The sequence below is a fragment of the Oryctolagus cuniculus genome, chromosome 8 (genome assembly GCF_964237555.1).
Source record: "Oryctolagus cuniculus chromosome 8, mOryCun1.1, whole genome shotgun sequence".
NCBI lineage: Eukaryota > Metazoa > Chordata > Mammalia > Lagomorpha > Leporidae > Oryctolagus > Oryctolagus cuniculus.
In genome coordinates this window covers 1,515,312-1,541,774 of record NC_091439.1, presented here as the reverse complement: position 1 = coordinate 1,541,774, position 26,463 = coordinate 1,515,312, and the positions used below count along the sequence as shown (strand labels likewise).

The following is a 26,463-nucleotide window of genomic DNA, read 5'->3' as shown; positions in this document are numbered from 1 at the left end:
CTTCAGGGAGGTCCCTTAAGCACCCCCTACAGGGGCCTCTCTCCAGGACCCCCCCCCCCTAGAACACAGATATGGAAAGTGCCTGTCCCCGCAGCCCCCAGCCCCACATACACCGCCCCAAGCTGCTGCCCAGCCCCCTGCAGACTGCTCAGACCGCCCGACTGTCAGTACATTTAGAAACTCCTCCCTTCCTCCCTCCTTGTCTTCCTGGTGTCCCCTGGTGCAGCGCCTGGCTTTGAGTCTCAGCTCCGCTTCCAATTCTAGCTGCCTGCTGATGCATACCCTGGGAGGCGGCACGTGATGGGCCAAGCACTTGGGTCCCTGGCACCCAGGATGGAGCTCCTGGCTGCTGGCTTCAGCCTGGCTCAGTCCGACCAGTTGTAGCGAACCAGCGGACGGAAGCTCGCTCACTCACTCTCTTGCTCTTTCTTTCAAAGAAATATTTTTAAAAATGTTTTAATAAATGATCCTGAGGCCAGTGTCACATGTGGCATAGCAGGTAAAGCCGCTGCCTGCAGTGCCGGCATCCTACATGGGCGCGAGTTCGAGCCCCAGCTGCTCCACTTCCGATCCAGCTCTCTGCTATGGTCTGGGAGAGCAGTGGAAGATGGCCAAGTCCTTGGGCCCCTGCACCCGCGTAGGACACCCGGAAGAAGCTCCTGGCTCCTGGCTGTGGATTAGCGCAGCTCAGGCCGTTGCAGCCACCTGGGGAGTGAAACAACGGATGGAAGACCTCCCTTGCTCTGTCTCTTCCTCTTGCTAACTCTGCCTTTCAAATAAATAAATCTTAAAAAAAAAAAAAAAAAAAAAAGATCCTGTTGATTTGACTAAAAACCTTTCTATACTACATCTTCAACTGGACAATCAGTACAGAAAATAAAAAGTGTTGTGAAACAGTGAGGCTGCGTTATAAAAATCGATTCAGCAGCTGTGCAGGCTGGAGCCGGATTTCATTGGGCTTCTCTGTTCTCTCCCCTTTGCCTCTGACCTCTGACCTGGGCCCCCGCGGATGCCCCGGGCTCTAGGCGGTGGGTGGTTGGAAGGAGCCGGCTTTGATGGAGCTGGGTGTGCCTGCCCGGCGCCCGCCATCTTTCCACCTGAGCCTCCACCTGCGCGTGAGTCCGTTTGGAGAGGCAGCTGTTGCCCCCTAAATGCCTGGTATTTCTAACAAGCTCCCGATGCCCCTGCGGCTGCCTCTTCCCAGTCACACACGTGGACAAGCCGGCCACGCAGGCTGCTGCTACCAGGAGCCACTCTCAGCAAATAAAACGCACCTGCTCCCCACTTCGCCCTCCCTCCCCAGGCTCCTGTTAAGGCTTCCGGGCTCAGCCCTGGGTCGATTTTCCTTGGTTTCTTTACCCAGACAGCCGGCCGGCCCAGCGCACAGCAAGCCCCCGCCCTCCCCCCGCAGCGCGTTCCCCACACCGAGGGGTGGTGGGGGGAGGTCTTGGGCTGGACCATCACGTTGGCTGTAAGTGGGGGCGGGGTAAACCAGCACATGCAGGTTACCTGGAGGGGCAGGATGGAGAAATCAGGTGCTGGGAGCTTTGATTATCAGATGAGTGAGACACTCAACACAGCCTCTCAAACAGCTGTCCGAGCGCGTCCACCGTCCACAGGGGGCGCAGCCCAGCCTCAAGCCCCACCCCCACCCTGCCCTGGGGGTGCTCCGTCTACACACCCTCCTGCAGATCTTGCCAGGCGTGGGAGAGCTGGTGGTCCCAGAACAAAGCGGGGGGCTGCCAAACTTGCTTTCCAGGACATTTATTGGAGCCTTTTGCTTAATTAAGCATGAATGCGGACCAGGGGCCCCAGCCCCAGCCCCGGCCGGGCTGACAGCAGCCAGGCGCACAGAGGGAGGGGTGGGGCCGGGAGCCGTCTGTTCCCATTGTAGACAACGTTATTAAAAAAAATAAACTTTACAATAATACATTTTCGCTCATCTTGGGGGGGCAGGAGGAGTGGAAGGGCTATTATTTCGATAGTTCCATTTCTTAAAAAAAGGAAAGAACGGGGAACCACAGGACACACAGATGTGATGTGCATATACACACGTTTGGAAAGACCGTATGTACAGCTGACTTAGGTCTCAGAGATGGAGGGGGGCATGGGCACGAGAGGGGCGTGCAGACAACAGCCCGAGAGACGCACGCCCACCCGCCGGTTCCTGCTGCCCCTCTCCACTGAGGGATATGCCCCCCCACCCGGCGCCAACAAAGCCTCGTTTCTCTCTGACCCTGAAACTCTTTGCCACCAAGGAGGCAGAAGCGCCCCACCTCCACCCTGGAGCGGGTGCCCCAGGCGGGCTGCGCTGGGCTGGGCTCTCCGCCATCCGTGCCTCCCTGGGAGCTCAGGGTACATCACCCCTTCTGCAGGGGTACTCCCCATGCCAGACACCGACCCACCGGCCCGCTGAGGGCACAGAAGCAGTCAATACTCCCGCAGCTAAGAGCAGGGGCAGACGGCGCCCACAGGTTCCCGGTGCCCGCTGCCCCCGCCAGCCCCCGGCAGGTGTCCAGCAGGGGCTGCCCTGCCTCAGCCTGCAGCAGGCACAGTCACACGCCCCCTTGGCAGCAGGGTCTTGGTCTCTTGCTTCAAAAGGGTCCAAAGAAGAAAACTCCAGCTGAGGATGGAGGCTGCCCACCTGCTTGTCTGTCTGGCTTAGAAAAACGTCTCCAGAGAAGAAACCTGGGAGGAGACAGGCTCAGAGACAAGGTGGGAGAAGACTCGCTTTTGTCTTGATTTGTTTTTTTGCAAGGTGTGTGTGGTTGTCTCGTGTGTGTCTGTGTGTGTCTGCTGTGTCAGGCGGGAGTCCTTGGCGGTGGCGCTTCCAGGAGCCTTGCGAACACAGTTCCCCGGGGTGGGGGGCCTACAAGGCCCAGGTGAGCAGGAGGAGGGGGAGCGCCGTCAAGGCAGCCGCTGGCCTGGCTCGGCGGGGGCCTGAGTTGGGTTTGGTCACCTTGTTGCTTCCTGGGATGATGTCTGTCGTCAGCTGGGTCCGCGGCACGAGGGAGCCAGCGACACGGAGAGTGAAGAGGGGATTAAGAAAGAAAGAGAAAAAAAGCAGGGCTGGGATCAAAGACCAGAACGCGGGCACCCCTCAAGCCCCCACCCTGTCTGCACTCTGATCCCCCCGCCCCCGGCTGGCATCCACGGAGCTGGCCGGGCAGCCTCAGAGGGGACTTGGGGGGGGGGGCCTGTGTAACAAGGCCCCTGCCCTGCACTGGGAGCAGGGACCTGCATCCCAGTGAGAAGACTTCAAGAGGAGGGTCTCAGGGCCCCACAGAAGAGGGGGAGGGGAGGGGAGGTAGAGAGGGGAGGAGATGCAGGAGGGGAAGGAAGGGGAGGGGAGGGTGGGAGGGTAGGAGAGGCAGAGAGGAGAGAGAAGGGGAGGGAGGGGAGGAGAGGCAGGAGGGGAGGGGAGTGAGCAGAGAGGAGAGGGAGGGGAGGGAGGGGAGGGGAGGCAGAAGGGGAAGGGAGGGGAAGGGAGGGGAGGGGAGGGTGGGAGGGTAGGAGAGGCAGAGAGCAGAGAGGAGAGGGAGGGGAGGGAGGGGAGGAGAGGCAGAGAGGGGAGGGGAGGGAGGGGAGGAGATGCAGGAGGGGAAGGGAGGGGAGCCCCCGTCCCCGGTTCCTGAATGTCTGAAGCTCTCACGCGAGCGTCTCTCTCCTTCCTCCAGCCCCCTCCAGCCCCGTCCCTTCTAATACCCGGGAACCAGCACCAAGCAGGGGCTCAACATGAAGAATACGGAAGGCTGGAGCTGCACTATGGAGACCCGGAAGAAGCTCCAAGCTCCTGGCTCCCGGCTTCGGATGGAGCTCAGCTCCGGCCGTTGCAGCCATTTGGGGAGTGAACCAACGGATGGAGACCTCTCTCTCCTCCTCTCTCTCTCTCTGCCTTTCAAATAAATAAATGTTTTTAAAAAAATAAAAGCAAGGAAGGTATGGGAGCTGCCACTCATCTCTCCCCAAAGGGGCCAGCATGTGTGGGACCTGCTGCAGCCTGTGGCTTCCCTCACCCCTGCCCGGCACTAAGCGCCCACTCCATCCAGGCAGGGCCAGGCACTCAGCGGGCCCCCGGGGCTCTGGGTGGGAGACTCACCCGGGACACAGCCCCCTGGGGCCCTGTCCCGCACCCACGCCCACTGCGCCCCTCACTCACCTCCGTGAAGCACATGCTCAACTCTTTGGAGCTGTTGGCCTTCAGCCCCTGCTCCTGCGAGAGAGAAGGCACGGGTGAGGCCAGGCTGTGGTGGGTGACTGGCGGAGGTGGCATCAGGCACAGGTAACACAGCAGGGAGCACTGGCTCAATCCCACCAGCACAGAGGGCCCCTTTGTGACACCCCCTCCCCCGCAATTCCGCCATGACTCCCCAGGCTCCCAGGGAACAGAGCCCTAAGCTCTGCTGTCCGACTGGCAGCTCTTGGCTGTCCGCACAAGCCTGCACCCCGTGAGTGCCTCAAAGGCAGGTGTGTCCTCTTGCCCCTACAGGGGGCAGCGTGTGGTGGTTCCCAACAGTACCTCAGCAAATGCTGCGCTAGATGCATGCAAACCCGAGTGAATGCATGCGTGCATGCATGCATGCAGGCGGTGTCTGAGTGCCAGCTCCTGCGCACTTGCTACAGCCGCAGGAAGACTGAGCCTTCGTCTGCACTTGGTGGGAGGAGAGCTGTGATCGATTAGTGATGCCTGCCACTGGTGCATGTCAGGTGGACTTCTGACGACTGTGCCAGGGCGAGCTGTTTCTCCCCTCCAGCAGACATGCAGCCCCTGGCAGCCCCATGCACACGGTGAGGAAGTCTGGCCAGAGGACAACTCTGGCTCGACCACCTGGATGCAGGACCGTTCTGGGAGGGATCCGTGGGAACAGCTGGGGACCTGGTGCTTCTGTCCTGACGTCCTGTGGCGTGTCCCCAGGCACAGGTGGGGAAGCTCAGGCCACCAGGAGCAAGCGGGAAGCCCAGAAAACGGTGCCTAGAGCACTGCTCTCTCCCGCGGACGCGGAGGACAATCCACCACCCAGGACACCCAGCCAGCCAAACGGGGGCCCGGCTGTGATACAGAGACCCCAGCTATGGGAGCACCACTGCCTGGGGTGGTGACTCCAGAGGGCAGGACAGCAGGAACAGGGCCAACAGCCAGCCAGGAACGTCTTGTTCAAGGCCACAGCACAGTGTCTCCAGCCAACCCCACGGCTCCACTCCACAGGGGGCCCTAAGAGAGCCCAGGACTGAATGCTGTCACCTCCTCCCCGTCCCATGCCACCACCAGGCTGCCATCACCCCCTGCTTGCCCTGTCACCACGGCACACAAGGTCCTTCCCAACCCAGTACAACCAAAACCGCTCCCTTTTCATTTGTTTTCTGTATCAGAACCATGCACGGAATTGAAAACAACAAAACACAATGCAGGGGAAGGCAGGGGCGGGCCCAGCTCCTAGGGAAGCTCAGGGACCCCAAGGTCAGCCCACGGAGAGGTGGCAAAGCCCCAGAGCCCAGCACCAACCTCTCCTGCCCAGCCAGGGGGGAGGAGGGCAGAGGCTGCTCCTGATAGTGGGCGGGACTTGACAGGTCCCTCTTGGAGAGGGCAGGGAGGGGGTGTTGGCAAACATCACACAGGAGGATGAGGAGACAGGAAGAGAGAGGGGCAGGGTTTGGCACTTTGGGACGCCAGCATCCCATATCAGAGTGCCTGGTTAGAGTCCTGGCTCCTCTTCTAATCCAGCTTCCTGCTGATGCACACCCTGGGAGGCAGCAGGCGGGAAGTGAACCAGCAGATGGAAGATCTGTGTGTGTGTGTATCTGCCTTTCAATCAAAATGAAAAATGAAGAAAAACACTTTTCTAAAGAGAGAAGTAGAGAAAAGGAAGCATCGGGCAGAAAGGAGGGGAGGGGAGGGGACAGGGTTGTGGGGGAGGGGAGGCAGAGGAGGACCACGTGGCTCTCATCAGAAGGCGATGAGGACACCTCCCTGGGCTGGCCCCCAGTGAGCAGCCTCTGCCAGGGGCCACAAGCCCTTTGCAGGGAGGAAAAGACCCCTTTCCCGTCCCAGTTCTGTGACCTGCTGAATCCAAGGCCAGCCCAGCCCCCGGCACAGATTCCAAATGGGCTGCCCTGAACCCCGCTCCTCGGAGTGGCGACTTCACGGCGGCAGGTGCTTGTCCACACAGACTCAAGCCAGTCCTTCACTTTCCTGACCAAAGGGTCCCGCCCTCAGCATTCGCCCCTCGATCCCAGGCGGCCACACGCAGAAGAGGAAGAAGAGCCTGACACGGGGATGGAGACGCTTGGTTCCCCGAGGCACGTGACGGCTGTGAGGACGAGCAGGTGCATGGCACAGCCCCACACCCACCCAAGGGCTTGCTGCTCACGGAGCCAGGTTCTGTGCACACAGAAGAGACTGAAAAACCCGGGCGGAAGCGGGCAGCCTGGGCGGTGAGGGAGCTCAGCTTCCACACACCCCCCCCCCCCCCCGCTTCTTGGCAACCGGTGACAGAGATGGAAGAAAGCGCATGCAAGGGAACCTGCAGCAATGGCCAACCCCAGGCCACTGCCCCAGTCCTGGGCACACAGAACACCTGGGCGGGTACAGAGGAAAGAAAACCCCACCACCTCCTGCAAACCACGCCCGGGTTCAACCACCCCCTTCCTGGCCCCCACAAGTTCTCCCCACCCCTCCTGCAAGTGAGTCGGCACCCTGCCCCCAGGGGTCTCCCACCCACTCCTCAGTAAGAGGTGGGCTCTGGGCTGACCCCAGGCATGAGCCCCCGAATTTCCCACTGGATGGAGTCCCTGTCTCAGCCCCATGACCAGCCCCTCAACCCACTGTGGCAGGTACAGGGTCTGTGGATGACGGTGCCACAAGGGCAGAGCCCCTCTGCCGGGGTGCAGGACCCAGGGGACTCCTCAGCAGACCCCTGGAACGCGCAGAGGCCTCTGGGAAGAGCTGACCCGTGGCTGTGCTGCGTGGAAGAGGCGGCCTGTGCAGGTGGCATGGGGGAGGGGCCCGGCCAGGAGGGAGGAGGCGGCCAACACAAGGCCCCAGGAACCAGAAGGAAAGCACACCGACTCCTTCCTCCCCTGCCCGCCTCACTCCTGACCCCCAGGCCTGGCCTCCATGCCGATAACTAAACCCGGTGTTGTCCTGCTGGCCAGAGCGGCTGGCTGTCTCCTGGGTGCCCTGCTGTGTCCCTCGGCCTCAGTACCCCTGACCTCACCTGTGCCCCGTGAACATACCAGCCCTGCTAACTCCCACCTCCTCCTCCCCCTCCACTCCCTGCCGCCACCCTGGTCCGATCCTCACCCCTCTCCAGGATGCATCTGGGGTGCCCAGGCTCTCCTGTTCTTAGCTTCCTGTTCCCACCCCCCCTTAGAGACCCTCTTCTATAGCAGGGCTCTCTTGGTCCCTGGGGGGGGGGGGGGGGTGGAGGGCAAGGGCCAGCATTCCCATCAATCAGCCAGAACTGAGGGACAGGAAAGGGGTGTGGGCGGGGGGATGCACACCCCCAGGCAGCCTCCAGCCAGGCCCAGGGCAGGGGCACAGGCTGCTGCTCCCCACTCCCAGCACCCGGCATGCAGTGAGCTACAGGAGCTCCGTAACAAGACCGAAACCCAAGCGAAATCAGGGCCCTTCCTCTTCTGCTTCTGACAAGGAAGCTAGGGCCACGTGCTTCCTCTCCCTGCCTTCCTGGGGTCGCTGGCCCCAGCAGTCCTGCCCAGAGTGACTTGGCCACTAGGCTGCAGGTGGACCAGCCCTGGGGTCAGGCCTGCGGGAGCCCCAGCGTGGGTGCAGCCCTGATCAGCAACCAAAGCACTTTCACCTCCACCATCTCCCTGCAACCCGACCAAGTTCAAGGCAGGCTGAAGAGTCTGCAGAATCCCAGGCTGGGCCTCCAGCAGCAGACTCTGGGTCCTCAGACTCCCAAGGGACTGCGGGGGGGCAGGAAGGCACGCTGTGCACCTTTCTGCACGGCCCCCGTGAGTCACGGCGAAGCCCTGGCAACCGTCTGCTGAGTCAGTGTCTCGGGTGAGCTGGCCCCAAAGGGCTCGGGAGGAAGCCGGGGGGGGGGGGGGGGCGCCAGGCAGGGCCCAGAGAAGCATGGCGGGGGAGGGGTGGCAATGGCACAGTGTGGTCCCCTACCAGGTGACCACCCAGGCCGCCCATCACTCATGCATGAAATTCAGCTGGCAACTGTGTGTGGCATGGGACCCCAAGTCCACTGCCAGCAGCCACTAGAGTATGCCCAAGGGTGACCGGGCACCTTAGCCCGCCATCAGGGGAGGCGGCCCAGCGGAGGGAGCAGCCCAATGGATGCTCCTCCATGCTGGGCCTGGCTCAAGTCCTCACCCTGGCCACTGTGAATGCCCACTGTGGATCCAGGAACCTGCCACCTCGTTCACACTGGTGCCCCCACAGCCTGACACCAACCAGTGTTGCTGCTCCTGCACCTGTGCCCGGCTGGGCCTCAGAGCCCATCAACCTGCTTGGCCGTCCAGGTGCCACGTCCTTGCCTGCACCGTCTCCTCTGCCCTCCCTGGTGGGGCTCCCTTCCAAATCCCTTGTCTCTCCTGGACCCGTGTGTTCATGTGTGTGCACATGCATGCCCGTGTGCAGCCTGCCTAGAACCAGGCAGAGCCCAGGGCAGCGAATGGCCTGAATGGGAGAGAGAAGCCGAGTGGGCAGCCCACGACGAGCCTCTGCAGTTTGACTCCCAGCTGCTCTGCTTCTGATCCATCAGCCTGTGAGCGTGCCTGGGAAAGCACTGGAAGGCGGGCTTGTGTGCCTGCCACCCAGCTGGGAGACCCGAATGGAGTTCCGGGTTCCAGACCTGGTCCTGGCAGCCACTTGGGAAGTGAACCAGGGGATGGAGGCACACTCCTCCCCCACTCCTTGCTCTGCCTCTCAAATCACACATCGTTAACAAAAATACTTGCAAGACCAATACTCCGCTGCTGGCTTCCTGCCACTCCCCAGACCCGCACCTCGCGAAGGCCTCCTTCCCCCGCAGGGCCTCACCTGGACAGAAGTGCAGGTGGTGACGACACTCGTCCCCAGGCCGGTGCTGTCACTCAGGTCATCCGGCAGGGAAGGCGTCTTCTCGACCCGAGGGGCCTGCGTGGCCAGGAACGAGGGGCCCTTCAGGGACATGTTCACGTCTGTGCCGTTGCCGAAGGCCTGGATGGCGTTCCCTGGGGTGACAGGTGGATGCCGGGAAATGGGGACCCTCCGCTCTCACTGCCGCCCTGCCCCCACTCTGACCCTCGCCTTCCCCGGGGCAGAGGGCAGCGCCCCCACACCTAGCCTGGCTGTCGCCCCATTTCAGACACCCACGGGGCGAAGCAAGCAGGCTGAGACAGAGAGGAAAGAGGACTAACCCAAGAGGATTAACCCCTTGGATGGAACTCTGTGTCTCAGGCTGCACCCTCTAACCAGGAGCCTGGAGCGACCCCGCCCTCCACTCGACGACCCACACACCCTCTGCACCGCGGATAACTCCTTCCAACACTGCGCTATCCCGGCCCCTCTGCCTGGGGAGGCTCAGCCGCGATGCCTCCCCACCCGCCCACCTGCAGAAGCTCCCTCCCTCCCCCAGCCTGGTTCACAACGGCTGTGGTCACACAACTGCTGCAGCCTGCTGATGGGGCTCCGTGCGGGGTGGTGGGAGCCCCAGCCCTAACCCCACCACCTCCACGCACGAGCAGGGGGGCTTCCAAGATGCCGATCGGTCAGCCAGTCCCATCACCTTCAGATCAGCAAGGCCCCCTTGAGGACCCCCGTGCACACAATGCCTCTCTCCAGCCGTCCTCAATGCCATGCGGCACGGCTGGGCCTCCATGGGCTTCTGGGGAGCCTGGGCCTCTGCCTGTCCAACCAACCGATGCCGGGTCACCCGCCCACCAATGGCTACACCTTCTGAGAGGCCTTCAGGCCTGGGGACATCCAGCCCGTCCCATGATCACAGCCACCGTCAGTCCCCCTCCATCCCAAGCCGGCTTCTCAATGACAGGCACTGTCACCTGTGTCCCCAGCACCATACAAAGAGGCAGGAAAGAAGGATGGATGGATGGACAGACGGACGGATGGCAAGGAAGGGGAGAGGAAGAAGGGACAGGGCTCTGCTGTGCGTCTCTCCAAGAGCTCAAAGCCCAGAGTCGCGGCTGGCAGCAGGGTGGTGGAGAAAGCCCCGTGTCCACCACCAGCCGTACGCATGGCCAGAGGAGGCAAGGGCTGGGGCGCAGCCCAGGGCCCCGCCCAGGACACCCCCTGACTTACGGAGGCACGGGTTCTCGGTGAAGTCCCTCAGGAACCTCTCGCACTCCTCCTCCATGTTCCCGCTGCCGCGACAGCTGCACCAGGGGGACACCACGATGCCGGTGGGGCTGGAGTCCACGTAGTTGGGGGTCATGTCGAAGCCTGGTGGGGGAGGGGGAGGACAGGGAAGCAGTGGGGTCTTCCCTCTGGGCCCCGGACCCCCTAAAGACACACACACACATACCGGCTCCCAATCCTGACTCAGAGCCCAGGGCCCGTGGGTACCAGCTGGGGGAGCCTGGGCAAGTTAACGCGACTTTCCTAAGCCTCAGTTTCCTCATCTGTGAAATGGAGACGCCAACATCCACTCTCGGGAGAACCAATCAGACAGTTCGTAACCTGCTCAGGGCAGGGCCTGCAATAAATGCTACCTTTTTTTTTTTTTTTTTTTTTTTTTTTTGACAGGCAGAGTGGACAGTGAGAGAGAAAGGTCTTCGTTTTGCCGTTGGTTCACCCTCCAGTGGCCGCCGCGGCCGGCGCACCGCGCTGATCCGAAGCCAGGAACCAGGTGCTTCTCCTGGTCTCCCATGGGGTGCAGGGCCCAAGCACTTGGGCCATCCTCCACTGCACTCCTGGGCCACAGCAGAGAGCTGGCCTGGAAGAGGGGCAACCGGGACAGAATCCGGCGCCCTGACAGGGACTAGAACCCGGAGTGCCAGCGCCGCAGGCAGAGGATTAGCCTAGTGAGCCGCGGCGCTGGCCAGTAAATGCTACCTTCTGTTCCTACTGCAAAAGCGTTATAAAGCCCAGGGGCTTTCTTGCCCCAGGATAAAGAGCCAGGGCTGCTTCCTCCTCCATGCGGGGTTGGCCTCTGCCTGACCCCACCCCCAGCCCCCCTCACAGCCCTGGATCTGCCTCAGAGAAAGCCACACTCGAGGTACGTATGGAGGGCTCACCGATCATGCCCGCGTAGGAGCCCAGACACGCTTGGTAATTGTCCCCGGGGCAGCTGGTGACAGTCCGGTAGGAGGCTCGACAGTTGGTGTGGAAGTCGGCCAGCCGGGACCTGTGCAGGAGAGATCCAATGGAGAAACAGGGGCTTAGTCTGGTGGGCTTCCCACCTCCTCTGCCAGACCAGCTCCTCCGGCAGCTCCCCGGGATGGAGGGAGACTGGAAGAGGGAAGGGAAGTCAGAGCTGGGGGCTCCCCAAGAACCAGGCACAAGGTGTGGCTTAAGAAAAAGCCCACAGCTACCAGCCCAAGGGCTCGGGAAGGCAAGAAGCAGTGCACTCGGAACGGCTTTGTTCTGGAAGAGGAGCGGGTGTGGGTTTGCAGAGAACGCCTAGCACCTAGGCATGAGGGCTGGGCTCCACGTTCTCCCGAGAACACTCCTGGATGATCTTATCCATACATCAGTCTTCCCATCTGCAAAACCAGCCCAATAATCCCAGTCCCCGCCACCACACGGGATCCGTCCAAGACTGAAAGGAGCCAGATGTCAGGGAGGTAACAGAGTCTGTTTGGGGTGAGAGACCCCCGTGGCCATTCCTGATGGTCTCTCTACTGTGCCATGTCCGAGCCAGACACCCATGCCTCCCCTCCATCACCCACCCCAGGGCCACCAGGCAGGATCAGCCACTGATTCCCCAGAAAACTGGGACATGCCGTCACCCACTCCTCCCCACCGGCACCTCGGACGCCACACCCTAACCACCTGTGCACAGCTCCTCGCCCAGCCAGGAGCTGTCTGTCTGAAGGCAGTGCTGTCTGCCTGGGGGTCTGTCCCAGTCCCCAGCACCAGACCTGGACATGGCGCGGTGTGGCCACGGATGTCCAACAGCAATCATCACCTCCTACAGGTGAATCCACTGCCACGCGGTCCTCAGGTGTCTGCGCCTTATCCAAGGGTGTCGTGCAAATGAGCGCACAGTGGGACTCGACCCCTCCTGCACCTCCCAGTGTCAAGCCCAAGTTCCCCACCAGAACTTTGTCCCCTTTGAGAAAGGAGATGGAGAGGGAGTAGACGAGAGACAGGGAGAGACTGAGACAGCCTGAGCGAGGAGAGAGAACCCAGACTCGAAATAAGAGGTGTGTTCTGCTCACAGTCCTGGAAGTTCAAGGTCATGGCTGCAGCACGGGCTGAGCTCTGGGTGAGGACCCCACACCAGAGGGAGTCACGGGGCAGGAACGTGTGTGTGAGGAAGGGACCCAGCTCAAAGCCAGAGCAAGCTCTGTTCACAGCCACCCTCCTGTGGGCAGGGACTCAGGGGCCCAGCACGACTATTCCGTCACAGCAATTTGGATGACACATCCTTTAACACTGAACCCTCACAAAACCTCTGTGAGATCTGACAAGGAGGTGTTACCACCCCATTTTACAGATGAGGAAGCTGAGCCCCGGAGAGCTTGACAGAGCCACTGGGCAGGGAGCCAGGACTCAAACCCCCAGCTCCAGCGACCAGGCAAAGTGTGGCTGTGCAGCAGGCAGTGGCCGGAGCCTGCAGAACCAGCCGTCACTCCGCACCTCTGTACCTGCCCTCGTCCCAGGCTCCAGCGGCCCATTTTCAACACAGGATGGAAAAAGTACTGTCAGCTGACTTGCAGATGTAGCAAAACCTACTAGGCAAACAGGATGTCAGGGAGCAGCCAATCACAAGGGGAAATTAAAGAGCCGAGAAGGAAGGAGGAAGGTAACTTTGTAACTCGGCGGGGGGGGGGGGGGACGACTGTCCACGCCGTGGTACTCAGCCAATGAGGAACCGGGGGAGGGGCCTGCACACGAGGCTATGAGCTGCTGTAATGCCCCTGGCATGCCTGCTCACCAGACACCCATCTTGTAAGACGGGTGATGAAACCTCGCTCCCTCTGCACTTCCTGAACCCCAGTCCATCTCCAGTGGACAGGCGAGGATGTGTCCCACACAGGGAGAAGCAGGGTTTCCCACCAGGCCTGCAGACCATGACTCTGTCTGAAATACCCAAACAGTCTGTCCCGCCCTGCAACTCAGCCAGCGAGAGAAGGTGCTGGGACAGGAGCGGGGTGGGCTCTGCTGAGGGGGACAGAGATGTTAATAGGTAGCTGGGATTTGCAGGCAAATTAAAACAAACTCTGTCACGGGTTGAACCGTGCCCCCTCCCACCAAAACCCACATGGAAGTCTTCATCCCTGCTGCCCGTGACTGACCTTAGACTGTGACCTTACTTGGAACCCGGGGCTTTGCAGATGTAATCAAGTTAAAGATTGAGGCCAGCACCATGGCAGGACAGGTTTAGCCATCACCTGCAGTGCTGGCATCCCATATGGGCACCAGTTCACATTCCGGCTGCTCCACTTCCGATCCAGCTCCCTGCTAATGTGGCTGGGAAAGCAGTGGAGGATGGCCCAAGTGCATGGGCCCCTGCACCCACGTGGGAGACCTGGATGAAGCTCCTGGTTCCTGACTTCAGCCTGGCCCAGCCCTGGCTGTTCTGGCCATCTGGTGAGTGACCCAGCAGATGGTGGCTCACTCACTTGTTCTCACTCACTCTCTTTCAAATAAATAAATCTTTTTTAAAAAGTTAAAGATGAGGTCCTAGTGAATCAGGTGGGCCCTAAGCCAATGACTGGGGTTCCTATCAGAAGAGATACAGGTAGACAGGGAGAAGGCGGCCTCGTGCGGATGGAGCAGAGACTGGAGTGATGCAACTGCAGGCCAAGGAGAGCCGTGGGGGCCGACAACCCCCGAGCTCAGACAGGGCGCGGGGCAGGTCCTGCCTCTGAGCTCAGACAGGGCGCGGGGCAGGTCCTGCCTCTGAGGATACAGCCCCGACCTCAGCATTCTGCTTCCAGAACCCAGCGAGCAGAAGTTTCAGTGCTCTGGTTCCTCATCACAGCTGCCCCAGGAAGTGAACACGGTTCCCCCAGGGATGCCGCTGCCTGCTTTGGCCAGGGGTCTCCCTGCTGCAGGTGCCAACGAGAAACCGGAACAGAGCTCCTGCAGGTGCAGCAAAAGAGGCTGCCGGCTGCAAGTCGGCCAAAGAGGCGTCCAGGTGCCACCTCTCAGCGGAAACAGAGCAGTCCCTTGGAACGCCACGTGGCCACACACGGGGCCCACCTCCCCAGGGTCCACCCACAAAGCCCTTCTTCAGCTCGCCATGCGGATGTCCGTGCTGCAGTATTCCAGCGACACCGTCTGGACCAGACAACCGAGCACTTGATGGCATGGGGACCCACCTGCTCCCGCCCTGTCCGCTCTCTCCAGCCAGCACACCTTCCAAGTACTCTGATCTACCGATTGCTTTGTCTCTAGCCTCTACGGCCCCTTCGGACGGGACGGGGCCGAGGTGGGAGACGGCCATCCGTCTTGGCTCCAGATATGCCCAGTGCCCCTGCGTCAATATGTGATTGACAGACTAAAGGCGGGAACAGCACGCATGGCGATGCAAGGTCAGAAAGGAAACCCCAGCTGCTGGGGTCCAGGGCCTCTCTGCCTCCCAGGCTGGGCGGTGTCCAGGGCACGAGTGGGAGGTCAGTTCACTTCCCAGGCAAGCACACCCCACCCACTGGGCAGACCTGAGGGCACGTGATGAGAATGGCTGCCAAAGTGGGTGTTGAGACCGTAAAGGAGCGGAAGTGAGAAGAGGTAGAAGGGTTCAGAGCCTGGGGGAGGGGCTGGCCAGGGGGGCTCCTCTGTTAGGAGGGGGCAGGGCACACCCCACGGCTAGACGGGCTGCCACGTGGCCACTCTCTGTCCCTCCCCGGCAGCTGCGATGCTGGGCTGGCCTGCATGTCGCTGGTGCTAACACATGGGGAGAGTCCTGTGTACCTGTCTCCCCCTCCCACGGTTATGGCCACAAGCCAACAAGACACGGGGGAAAAGAGAGGGCCTGGCTCCAGCAGGTGCCTGGTGCAGACAGGTGGCATCATCCTCCTCTGTAAGTAGCCGTCTGGGCGCCAGCACCATGCCTGCCGCTGGCAGGTAGACACAGCAAACAGGTGCCTGACAGCAAAGGCAAGAGTACCCGCTTACTCTGCCAAGGTGGGACAGGGTCCCGGCAGCAGTCGGGGAGAGACAGCCCGGAAGGCAGCCTGCGGCACCCACAAACCCTCCCAGCCCACACTGCGGGGGGAGCAGCACACTCTTCCTCCCAGGTCTGGCCTATTTCTGTCCCAGCAGGCCCAGCGAGTGGTGCCAGGGCCTGGGAGAGAAAGCTCTCCAGAGCAAAGGGAGGAGGAGTGCGGGGGCCCAGCTCAGCACACAGCAGCAGGGAAAGCCAAGACGAGACAGAGAGAGAGAGAGAGAGAGAAACAAGAGGACCACAAGGACCACACGCCAAGGCCAGCTCGGCAGGGCGGAGCAGAGGCTGCCGGGCGAGCTCAGGCAGCAGGTGGATCTGCACACATCCTCTGTGGGCTGCTTCAGCACCAGCTACAGCCTATCTAATCACAGCGACCTGGCAGAAGGAGACAGACAGAGACACTGGGCTCCCAGTGTGATGAAAAGGTCGCCAGGGTCAACCCGGAGCGTCCACATCATTTGAATTGCAAATGAACCGAGTGGTTTTTGTTGTTTTGCTTTAGTGGCCGGTAGGACCCACGCAGGATCTGGGATGTATTTCCATGCACCGCTTCTTCCCGTTTCTCTGCAATGCACATTTCACTGGGCATCCTGTGTTTGCATTTGTTAGGTCTCGCCACTGTGTGCCCCTGAAGGAAGAGCAGCAAGGCTGGGGGGTGCAAAGATCCGCCCCCACGAGCACAGATCTCCAGATTGGGGAGTAGGGGGGGGTCCTCTGGGCCAGCCGTTCTCACAGAGCAGCCGCGGCACAGGCCAACAGCACCAGCTAGGAACTTGTTAGCAAAGTGAGTTCTCCCGCCCCTCACCCTTGCCAACCTAGACAAACAAGATGTGCGATTCCGGGGCCAGGGCCCACAGCCAGTGCTTTCCGAAGCCACCCCGGGTCTCAGCTTCAGATACCTCCACGTTACAGCCCCGCCACAGAAGAAAAGTGTTGCTTGAGGCCACAGCCCAGGAAAGTTCAGTTACACGGTAAAGAACATGCTTGTAGCCGGCGCCGTGGCTCACTAGGCTAATCCTCTGCCTTGCAGCGCCAGCACACCGGGTTCTAGTCCCGGTCGGGGCGCCGGATTCTGTCCCGGTCGCCCCTCTTCCAGGACAGCTCTCTGCTGTGGCCAGGGAGTGCAGTGGAGGATGGCCCAAGTGCTTGGGCCCTGCACCCCATGGGAGACCAGGAGAAGCACCTGGCTCCTGGCTCCTGCCATCAGATCAGCGCGGTGCGCCGGCCACAGTGCGCCGGCCGCGGCAGCCATTGGAGGGTGAACCAATGGCAAAGGAAGACCTTTCTCTCTGTCTCTCTCTCTCTCTCTCACTGTCCACTCTGCCTGTCAAAAAAAAAAAAAAAAAGAATGTGCTTGTTACGCATCCACACGTACCCACTGCTATCCCCAGACACGCGGCTGCGCCTGGATACACACTTCTCAGTGCTATGCCAACAGCGTGTCCAGGGCACCTGCACTGGGGCTCAGGGGCGTAAAGCTGCTGTCTGCAGTGCTGACATCCTATATGGGCGCTGGTTCAAGCCCCAACTACTCCACTTCCCATCCAGCTCCCTGCTAATGCACCTGGGAAAAGCAGAGGAGGATGGCCCAAGTCCTCGGGCCCCTGCACCTATATGGGAGACGCAGAAGAAGCTCCTGGCTCCTGGCTTCAACCTGGTCCACTCCTGGCCACTGCAGCCATCCAGAGATTGAACCAGTAGATTGAAGATCTCTCTCTGGCTCTGTCTGTCTGTCTATTTCTCCCACTCTTTCTGTAACTCTTTTCAAAACAAATAAATGAATCTTTAAAAAAAAAAAAAAGTGCCAAGCACATCCAGGCACCTGTTAACAATAAAGCGCTTCCTTGGCCCAAGCTGTAACTGCGCTCCCAGACACGTGCTTCCCCAGATTTGTGGAACCTGGGGCAACGCTGGGGTGAACTCCTGCTGCACGCCCACACTCTGCAACGTGGGCCAGTGCACGGCTTTTTGGTCTTAAGTTCTTGTCAACTTCCCAAAATCCCCATTTTTCAGGCTGCACCTGCTACGCCGCTGCCATGGAAACCGACGAGTTTGTCCTGGTTGTAGAAGTGAAGGAGGAAGAAGAGGCAAGTGGAGGGCGCCAGCACCAAGGGCCTACTGCGTGTCAGCTGCTGTGCCCTCAATCTTCTGAACCAGCCCGCAAAGCAGGCGCACGTCACAACGAGTCCACGGTAGCTCAGGATGGCTGGGTGGCACCGCGACGCTCCCTACAGCAGGCACACATGGCCTGGTAAAAAGGAAGGGGCACCTGGGGCCGGCGCTGCAGTATAGCAGGCTAAGCCACCGCCCCAGCGCCGGAATCCCATATGAGAGCTGGTTCAAGTCCCGGCTGCTCCACTTCCGATCCAGCTCTCTGCTATGGCCTGGGAAAGCAGCAGAAGACGGCCCAAGTCCCTGGGCCCCTGCACCCGCGTGGCAGGCCTGGAAGAAGCTCCTGGCTCCTGATAGGTCCAGCTCAGGCTGTTACAGCCAAATGGGGAGTGAACCATCGGATGGAAGACTCTCTCTCTCTCTCTGCCTCTCTTTAATCTGCCTTTCAAATAGTAAATAAATCATAAAAAGGGGGGATCTGGTATATTTAGAGGAGGGGGGAAAGGGTCCCCAAGTGCTTGCATCACTCAGAAGAGGCTTCACAGTTTCTGGGAACACCCACCCACAAAAAAACGCTTTCATGGACCAACTGCCTCCGGAGTGGCTGTCTGAGGTCCCCTCGGGCCCTGCAGGCTTGCTCCAGGGGCTTCCGGGAGACAAGGCCCTGAGAAGGAGCACACAGGTTTCCCCCACACAGCTGCCTTCTGGTCCCCCCAGGGCTGCGCCAAGCCTGCACCCTCTCCTGCCTCCCCCGGGCAGAGAGCTTGGGGCCTTTCCCTTCTGGTAACTTTTCTACTGTACAATGGATACTGACTACTCTCCGCCAAGAAGAACAGCCTCCTAGGGTGGGCTGGTGGGGAACAAAGAGACTTCCCCCTGGGCCAGGTAGTTCTAACAAAGGCTGTAGCACCTCCTGGCCCTGGAGACACCTGAGCCAGGCTGGGCCAGCCACAGAGCCTCTCTCTACCAGCCAGGGTGGCCTGGGGACAAGGAAGTCATACAGCCTGGGCCACTATGTTCTCTTTTTTTAATAAAGTGTTCTTGTGGGAATAAACACACACATGGCTAACCTGAAAGAGGAGGCAGGAGGCCAGCGCTGTGGCACGGCGGGTTAAGCCACTGCCTGCAATGCCGGTCCCGGCTGCTCCACTTCCTCCCATCCAGCTCCCTGCTAATGCACCTGAGAAAGCAGCTGAGGATGGCTCAAGTGCTTGGGCCCCTGCACCCACATGGGAGACCCAGATGGAGCTCCTGGCTCCGGGCTTTGGCCTGAGTCAGCCGTAGCTGCTGCAGCCATCTGGGGAGTGAACCAGTGGATGGAAGACCTCTCTGTTTCTGTCACTCTGCCTTTCAAATAAATAAAATCAATCTTTTATGAAAAAAAAAAAAGTAAAAAAGAACAGCCAGGCTTGAAGGAGCACGCCAACAAAAGCAGCTCCCCAAATATATGGGTGAGGATCAAACTCCCAGAGGCAGTCAGACCCGGCCCTGGCGCCATCCTCCGGCTCCACGGGAGACAGCCCAACAGCAGGGACGGCGACATCAAGGACGCGGACGGCGTCGACAAATGAAAATTCAAACACAAAGCCGTGTTAAGGGATTAAAAAGCAAGAGATGATAGTTTATGCCCCCTGGTTAAAACCGGGGAAGAACACTACGCCACGAGACCTGACAAGGCTCAGACGGCAATTTCAAAAGGGGCTCTTCACTGTGCGCGCTTTTAATAAAGTTGCTTTAGGACTGCCGTTCTTTCTTTAAGTTTAATTGCGCTTGGCCTCAGCAGTCCCGAGTTAGCATGAGTGGTGAGCTCGCCAAGCCTTCAGCTAGAGAAAACGGTATTGGTTCTGGAAGCATCAGCACATTCAAGTGACCTTCTGTCCAGAGGTTAAAGAGGCCGACAGAGAGAAGCCGGGGGGGGGGGGGGGGAGCGGGGGCCTGCTCCTGCAGCTGCAGTTCCCAGGAGCTCGAAGGTTAGGGACAGAGAGAAAGCGAGTAAGTGTGCACACCTGGAGTCCCCCTGGGAAACCAGACCAGGCCCACGGGGCAGCTGCTCCAAGTACCAATGTTTGCTTTTCCTCCTACAGGAGGTCCTGACTTCTTCATGAACCCTCCCCGCCACCGCAGCTGGCCCAGCTGGGACACCCAGGCCAGGAGAACCGAGCCTGAACCCGGCTGTGTGACCCGCAGCGGGCCGTGACACCGGGTCTCCTTCTCCACACTTGCACTACAGTGGCAACGATGGTGCCTGTCTCCCAGCGTCCTTTGCAAGGACTCAGCCAGATCTGCGAGGGGTGAGGGTGCGTCAGTGTCTGGACCGCGCCCAACACACCGCAGGGACCCCACCACGCGCTCCTTGGTGTGAGACCCCATGCAGGGGGCACACGGTCCCAGCAGGATGCAACACGGGCTCCTCGCATGGCTGCTCTGACCACAGTTCTCTGTCACTGACTGACTCGCTGGCCATCGGAGCACCAGGCCAGGCGACTCAGGTTCAAATCCTCCCCCAACCCGAAGCCAGGGGGCTGCCCGCTCCTCCCTTCCCCCTCTCCCAGCATCCAGCAGCCCCAGCATGGAAGTTTATTTCTCCTCTGGGACACACCCAAGGGATCCCTGGGTGCCACCTTCATCCTTGCCCCTCCCACTCTCTGGGAGAGCCCTCAAGATGCCCAAGCCCACCAACCGAAGCCATCAACCGGACCCCACACGCCACCACGTGACCCACAGTGAGGGCCTAAAGCCTGCTCTGGCCAGAGCCTGGAGGCTGTGGGTGAAGCAGACCCCAACCCAAGCCCACCAGATCCCCCCCCCCAGAGCCCAGAGGTGGGAGCCAAGGCCGTTGGCTCCTTCTTCCAGATACGTCACAGGCCATGCACGCCTCTTCCTGTCCTGCATACACAGGTGGCAGTCACACACCCTCGCCTCCATCCCCCCCACCCCTTCCTCCATGTTCCAAACCTATTATTACTCAGTAAGAGGACAAAAGAATTAAATGTATGCATCATTTGATTTTAATTGAAGGACTGTTCTATTTCGTTGAACTGCTAAGTAAGCCAAACAAGAGATTGTGTTTACATAAGCAAACCCCAAGTCACTATGGACTTGCTGTCACATTAAGTCAATACTTATGAAGGCTCTCTATTTAATTATTCAGTGAGGATTGACTTATTATTGTGTTAAGAGTGTGGTTAGCCTTGAGCTAGGTAGCTAGCCAGCTGAAAGATTTTTTTCCAACTTCGTCTGAATGCTGATAACGGTTCTTGCTGGTGGTACCAGTCTGGGCTTCTTTCCTCCCTTCCCCCGACCTGCACCAGACTGCCCTCCCTCCTGCTACAGTGCACAACGCCCCAGGTAAGTGGCGGGCGGCAGGTGAGCCCGCAGCGGCCCACCTCCCCAGTGCTGCTCCCCAGACCCTGCCACACGAGTCTCACTGGCTCGGCTCTTGTGCTCTTAATTCCTTTATTCCTACAGCTCCCCAGCTGAGGACCTCCTGCCCAAGGACTCAAATCCTTCCTCGGCTTCGACATGGCCAGTTTGCCCCTCGCTCCACTCTGCACAGCCCTCAGTATGCAGCCCAACCCCCACACGCCATGGCACCCCGCCCCAGAGCCACACGGCGCTTCCTACACCAGCGCACATGTGCTGAAGCATTAACGGGCGGAGGGACAGCCTGCACCAGAGACCCGTAGCCCCTCTCATGCTGCCCAGATGCCCACTCCGTCCCCTCCCCCACCCAAGCCCTCGCAGCTACATCCATAGCTCCTCAACCACAGTGTTCCATGACACCTTGGTCCCAGGCTGCACCCCCCACCCCAGGAATGCCTCCCCAGCCATGTCCTCCTAAAAACCTTTTCCATGCACCCTTTCAAGCCCTGTCCAGGTAACACCTGTTCCAGGCACCCTTCCTTGAATGCCTCACTCCCCGCTCTGAGCATGTTTCACAAACGCCAATGACCACACTAACGTGCACCACCATTATAACTTGTCCCTTCCGATCCGTTTCTCCCATTAAACCACGAGTTCTTTCAGAAAAGAAACCATCTGATTCATGTTTGAATCTTCAGTGCCCAAAGAAACGCCTGATACCCAACAGGGACGCTGTAGCCACTGGGTGGAGGGTGAAAGAAAGGGAGGATGTGTGGGTTGGGTGGATGTGGATGGATGCATGGATGAGTGGATGGATAGATGGGGGGGTGGGAGTGGATAAGCGGATGGATGCGAGGGTATACGGGTAGATGGATGAGTGGGTGAGTTAATGTGTGGGGTGCATGAGTGGATGCTGGATGGACACATGGATGGGTTGATGGACAGATGGGTGGTGCGTAGATGAATGGATGGACAGACGAGTGGGTGGGTTGGTGGGAAGATGAATGGTCTATGGGTGGGTGGGTAGACAGGTAAGTGAATGAGTGGGCAGGTAGGCTGATGGATGGATGGATGGATTTGGGGTGGATGGATGGACTTGTGGGTTTATGTGTGGGTGGATGGATGGGTAAGTGGGTGGGTCAGTAGTTGGATGGATGGATGGATGGATGCATGGATAGACAGATGTTTGGATGGGTGACAGATGGATGGATGAGTGGGTTGGTCAATGGGTGAGTGGTTGGGTAGACAGGTAGGTAGGTGGATGGATGGCTCAGAAAGTGGGGGGAAGGGCGGGTGAACAGTCAGATGGATGGATGGATGTGTGGGATGCATTAATGTGTGGGTGGGGAGAGGGATAGATGGATGGGGTCTGTATCTAGAAGCATGGAGGATTTTCCTGTAAACAGCAAGCGATCTGGGAACTCTCCTAACACGTCTCTTTACAGGTCACTGTTACGTGAATTTGGGCACCAGGACAAGGCAGCCCCCTGAAACCTCCTCTGGGTGAGTGTATCTTTCACCCTCCCTCCGATCCCGCCTAGCAGCCGTTAGGACCTTGGGAGAGAATCTTTGCTATTTCTGGTAATAGCCATTTACTCAAAGAGGCCCCAGCGGCCTACAAGAATTAACACACGTCCTTAAGCACCACTCTTAACATGAAGAAGTGCCTGGGGAACCTACAGAGGAGAAGCCAGCAGGTTCCTGCGGAGAAAGACTGCGTGCAGCGCCCCCTCTCAAACCAGCAGAAGCGCAGAGGGAGTTGGCACCGGATCTGGGTCAAAACACCCGGTGCTCACAGCTCTAACCTCGGGAATGCCCGAGCCCCTCCTGCGGCTGCGCAGCCGTGACACCCACACAGAAGAGTGTTTGCGGGACCAAACCAGGCCACCCATGCAAACACACTTCTGAAGATCAGAATCTATCATGAAACACATTGTGTTTCCTTTTAGGAATAATAAAGGGAGAATAAAACAGTGTGACCACACCCACATCCTCAACTCACCAGACGGCTCCAGGACAGGGACAGGAGACGGGTGTGGGCAGTGTAGATGAGTACCTTGGACCCGCAGGGCAGTGTCTGCCCCAGGACAGCACAGAGGGCCCGCCCCCACCCCCACCTCTTCCCGGCCTCCATCCCAGAGCCAGCGGTGTAGATACACATTTTTCCCAGCAGGCAGCTCTCTGGGCAGCTGTGCCACCCCCTTGGAGTCTCTCTCATTATATAGACTAATGAGAACCCCATGCTCTCAGCAGCGATTCATCAAGGCAACATCCATTATCAATGACATTTTTCCTGAACTCACCAAGGATGCAAGGCTGAGGACCCTGGCTAAAAGGCAATGTTTGCCTGATTCCAGCAACCATTCAGAAATTAATTACCCACCCCCTCACGGGCCAGCGCGTCCCCTCAGAGCTCCTCCTCCCACCGACTCCAGCCCCGTGCACCCTCCTCCAGACCACCTGCACCCAGAGCCCAGGGGAGGGAGCGAGGCCAGATCACCGGAGGAGAGCCGAGGCTTAAGCAGCAGCCTCGCTGGAGCATACAAGACCAGATTATTTGTGGCCCCAACTTGCTGATGCAAGATGAAAAATACAGCAAACTCTGGCTGCTGAACTCAGCTGTTTTTTTTTCCCGTTTTCTTCCTTCTTTCCCCTTCGCTGAGGTTAGTGTTTTACAAAAAGAGCTTTAAGAAACACAGACTCTATAAACTAAGAGGTTCCCACCTGTCAGCGTTAAGGTTGGACTCATAGAGAATGGGCACAGGCCTCACCTGCACACAGCATGAAAGGAGCGGCCGAGAGCCGCCATAAAATGGCCTTAATAAAACAGTCCTGGGAAATGGGGAGTAAACTAAGTTCACAGAGAAAGCAGATAGCTACTAGCCAGAGATAAGGGCTACTACCCAGAGATAAGGGCGACAGAACATCCTGGTATGCACATAAGCCCCCTCCCCTGTGCTTGTTCAAGCTTAACAAAGAAACTGCGAGACACGTAGGGCACGTAGCCACCCCTTTCTGCTCTTTAAGGACCCCCTCCCCTTGTCCAAGCTTAGACACGTAGGGCACGTAGTCCCCCGTTTCTCCTCCTCCTCGACGACCTCCTCCCCTTGTAGTTACCCAATAAACTTACGCCACCCTATGGTATGTTAATTTTGTGGTTTTGCCCCTTAAAAGCTGTGTGAGATAGCTGCTGGGGGGCTCCTCTCGCTTGCTTGCTGCTTGCAGCAGCAGGGGGCCCATTTGCGCAAATGAAATAAAGTTACCTCCTGCTCTATTGCATCGTCTGGTCTGGAGTCTGTTTCTGGGGTCATCTGGTCTGGAGTCTGTGTTTCTGGGGTCGTCACAAGAGGACACCGCTTTTGGGGTCCTACAAGCACACGCCGCGTCACACACATGTCCCCACACGCACGCCCACGGGAAGGCCCCGCGGCCCCCAGCAGACCCAGCAAGGCCATTGCCCTCGTCAGAGGCCATCTCCCCAAGTCCTGGATCCTGCTCCCTCTTGACGCCAGCCTCAAGTGAGGACCTTGGATCTCCCTTCGATGTCAGAGGCTGAGGGTACACCCAGGGGGTGGGGCCAGGATCCCACATGGGCAGTGGGGGCACCAGCACCCATCCCAGCAGGTCGGCCCCCACGAGGCCAACTCCCAGCCCAGAGAGAGCAGGGGTCTCTGGGCAGCGCCGGCTTCATCACGAGCCTTCTGGAAACTTCCACCGCACAGAACCTGAGCCCCAGGACCCGGAGGTGCTGAAAATCTGAACTGAGATGGATTAGGCACCCAGCTAGGGCATCCCCGAAGGCGCAGGGGATGGCAGCTCAATGTCAGTCCCTAACGCCAAGCGCGAGAGCAAGAAGACTCGGCTCATCCTAGAACGGGCAGGTGTGCGCGGCTGGTAAGGGGCTTTGCTTCTTGCACTGGGATCCTTTGTGCGCACCTACTGGGGTTCAAGGGCTGATGAGACCACAGAAGGCTGGAAATGGATTCGGCAGGAGGAAGGGGTGAGCAAGCAGGTTCTGGGGGTGCAATCCAGGCAGGGTCTCCCAAGTGTGGGTGCAGGGAATGGCACCTCTCCAAGGCACCTGGGCTCCAGCCACCAGCACAAGGGGAACCCTGGGGTTCCACCACCCATCTCTTGCTTCTCTCCAGTGCATACAAGGGGCAGGGCGCTCCCCTCGCCCCAGGTCCTCTCGGAAAGTTCTAGACTCTCCCAAGGGAATTCGCTAAAACCTGCTCACTCGGTCTCTGCCCTGTAGGCTAGAACGTGGCACAGCCGTGACACTACCAGACGCACGCTCTTCCTGTAGAGACAACTCCAGCTCCTTAGCCCCACGCTGTCCACGGGCACCTGGGCCACGAGGCAGAAGGCAGCATCTTCAGTGTGCTGGCCAAGGTACCGCCCCAGGAGCCTGTGGCAGTGAGAGGGGCTAAAGGCAGCAGGTCAGGCCCGGTGAAGGCAGCCACACAGGGCAGAAGAAATGGAGGCTGGAGAAGTGTAGTGGGGTGGGGGGTGGGAGGGAGCCAGAGACCACAGCCCAGACCCAGGAGAAAGTAAAGAGGCATGTACATGCCCGAGCCACACCAGCCGCAGGGACAAGAGCGAATCAAGCTAAGGAGCTCCAAGCCCAGGATCCAGGGAACCACCCCCCCGGCAGGAGCGCCTGGCACTCTCTCCGTGCAGACGGCCTTCCACAGGCACCTGCCGTGGCTTGGTGTCCCTTCTCACTGCCATTCAGCCTACTGTAGGTAGACCAGAGGTCCCCACAGGCAGCCTGCCTTGCATCCAGACACAGCTGGTGGAGGGAATGCCGGAAGGAGAGAGTAGGACCCACGCCTCCTTGCTGGGGAGCAAAGCAGAGGAGAGCTGTTGCTTGGGGTTCCGTTGCTGTGAGGAAGGTAGACCAGTAGTACGGCTGGCCTGTGGTCACGGCTCTACAAACTGTGCACTGGGAAGCACACTGTTGCCAGGCCTTCACCAAGGCCCTCTAACACCCACAGGCAACCTGGCAGTGCCAACGTGAGCCCAGGAGGCTGGCAACCTGGAGCGGATGAAGTCTGACATTTTCATGGAGGTCTGCAGGTCCCAAGACCATGGTTAAGCCCCTGCGGTCAGAGCTGCGCCTGAGTGAAGTCAGGACCAACGTATCTCAGCGACACTCGGGAGTTGATGAGGCTGGGGGGAGGCAATGGCCAGACTCCCCCAGGGACACCAAGTTCAGATCCAGGAGGCACCCGTCACAGCCTCAGACACAGGGTCCCGGGGGACGCAGGCAGAGCCGTGAGGAGGCTGAAGTGGAGCTTCCAGACTGGGCCTTGCTCCTGCCCAGCCTCCTCTCCCAGGCTTGCCCAAACCCATCCCTCCCCCACTGCTCCTGCTCTGGGAGCCAGCAGTGGACAAGAGCACAGGAGGCCACCAAGGCACAGCCGGCCCCTCCGGAGGGGCTCAGGAGTAGACTTAAGACAAATTCACCCCAGGAATTGCTGGGATCCAAACTGAGAGCGGGGAGCAGGCCTGCGCCCCCCAGCTCTGGTAAGGGGTACGGCAGGCAGGGCAGCTGCTGGTGCAGGGCAACAGGTGCTGGGTGCAAGGCAACAGGAAGCAGGTGAGGCTGCGCAGATCGGCCAAGGGGCCAGGGGGCCAGGGGCTGGGGAGAAGCCTTGCCCCAAGCCGCTGCCCAGCCCCA

General features: G+C 59.6%; 1 protein-coding gene across 2 annotated transcripts in view; it reads right to left on the bottom strand.

Annotated features, from left to right (window-relative positions):
* Positions 1–1,748: 1,748 nt before the first annotated feature.
* Positions 1,749–26,463, bottom strand: part of GFRA2 (GDNF family receptor alpha 2) — a 68,282-nt gene continuing 43,567 nt past the window's right edge. For both annotated transcript variants that reach the window (XM_070047336.1, XM_070047337.1), the window contains exons 5-9: positions 11,206–11,315; positions 10,271–10,411; positions 9,014–9,186; positions 4,160–4,213; positions 1,749–2,992 (exon numbers count right to left, since the gene is read on the bottom strand). In XM_070047336.1, coding sequence (XP_069903437.1) covers positions 2,870–2,992; positions 4,160–4,213; positions 9,014–9,186; positions 10,271–10,411; positions 11,206–11,315 — 601 coding nt within the window. In that variant the 3' untranslated portion in view covers positions 1,749–2,869. The remainder of the gene's footprint in view (positions 2,993–4,159; positions 4,214–9,013; positions 9,187–10,270; positions 10,412–11,205; positions 11,316–26,463) is intronic.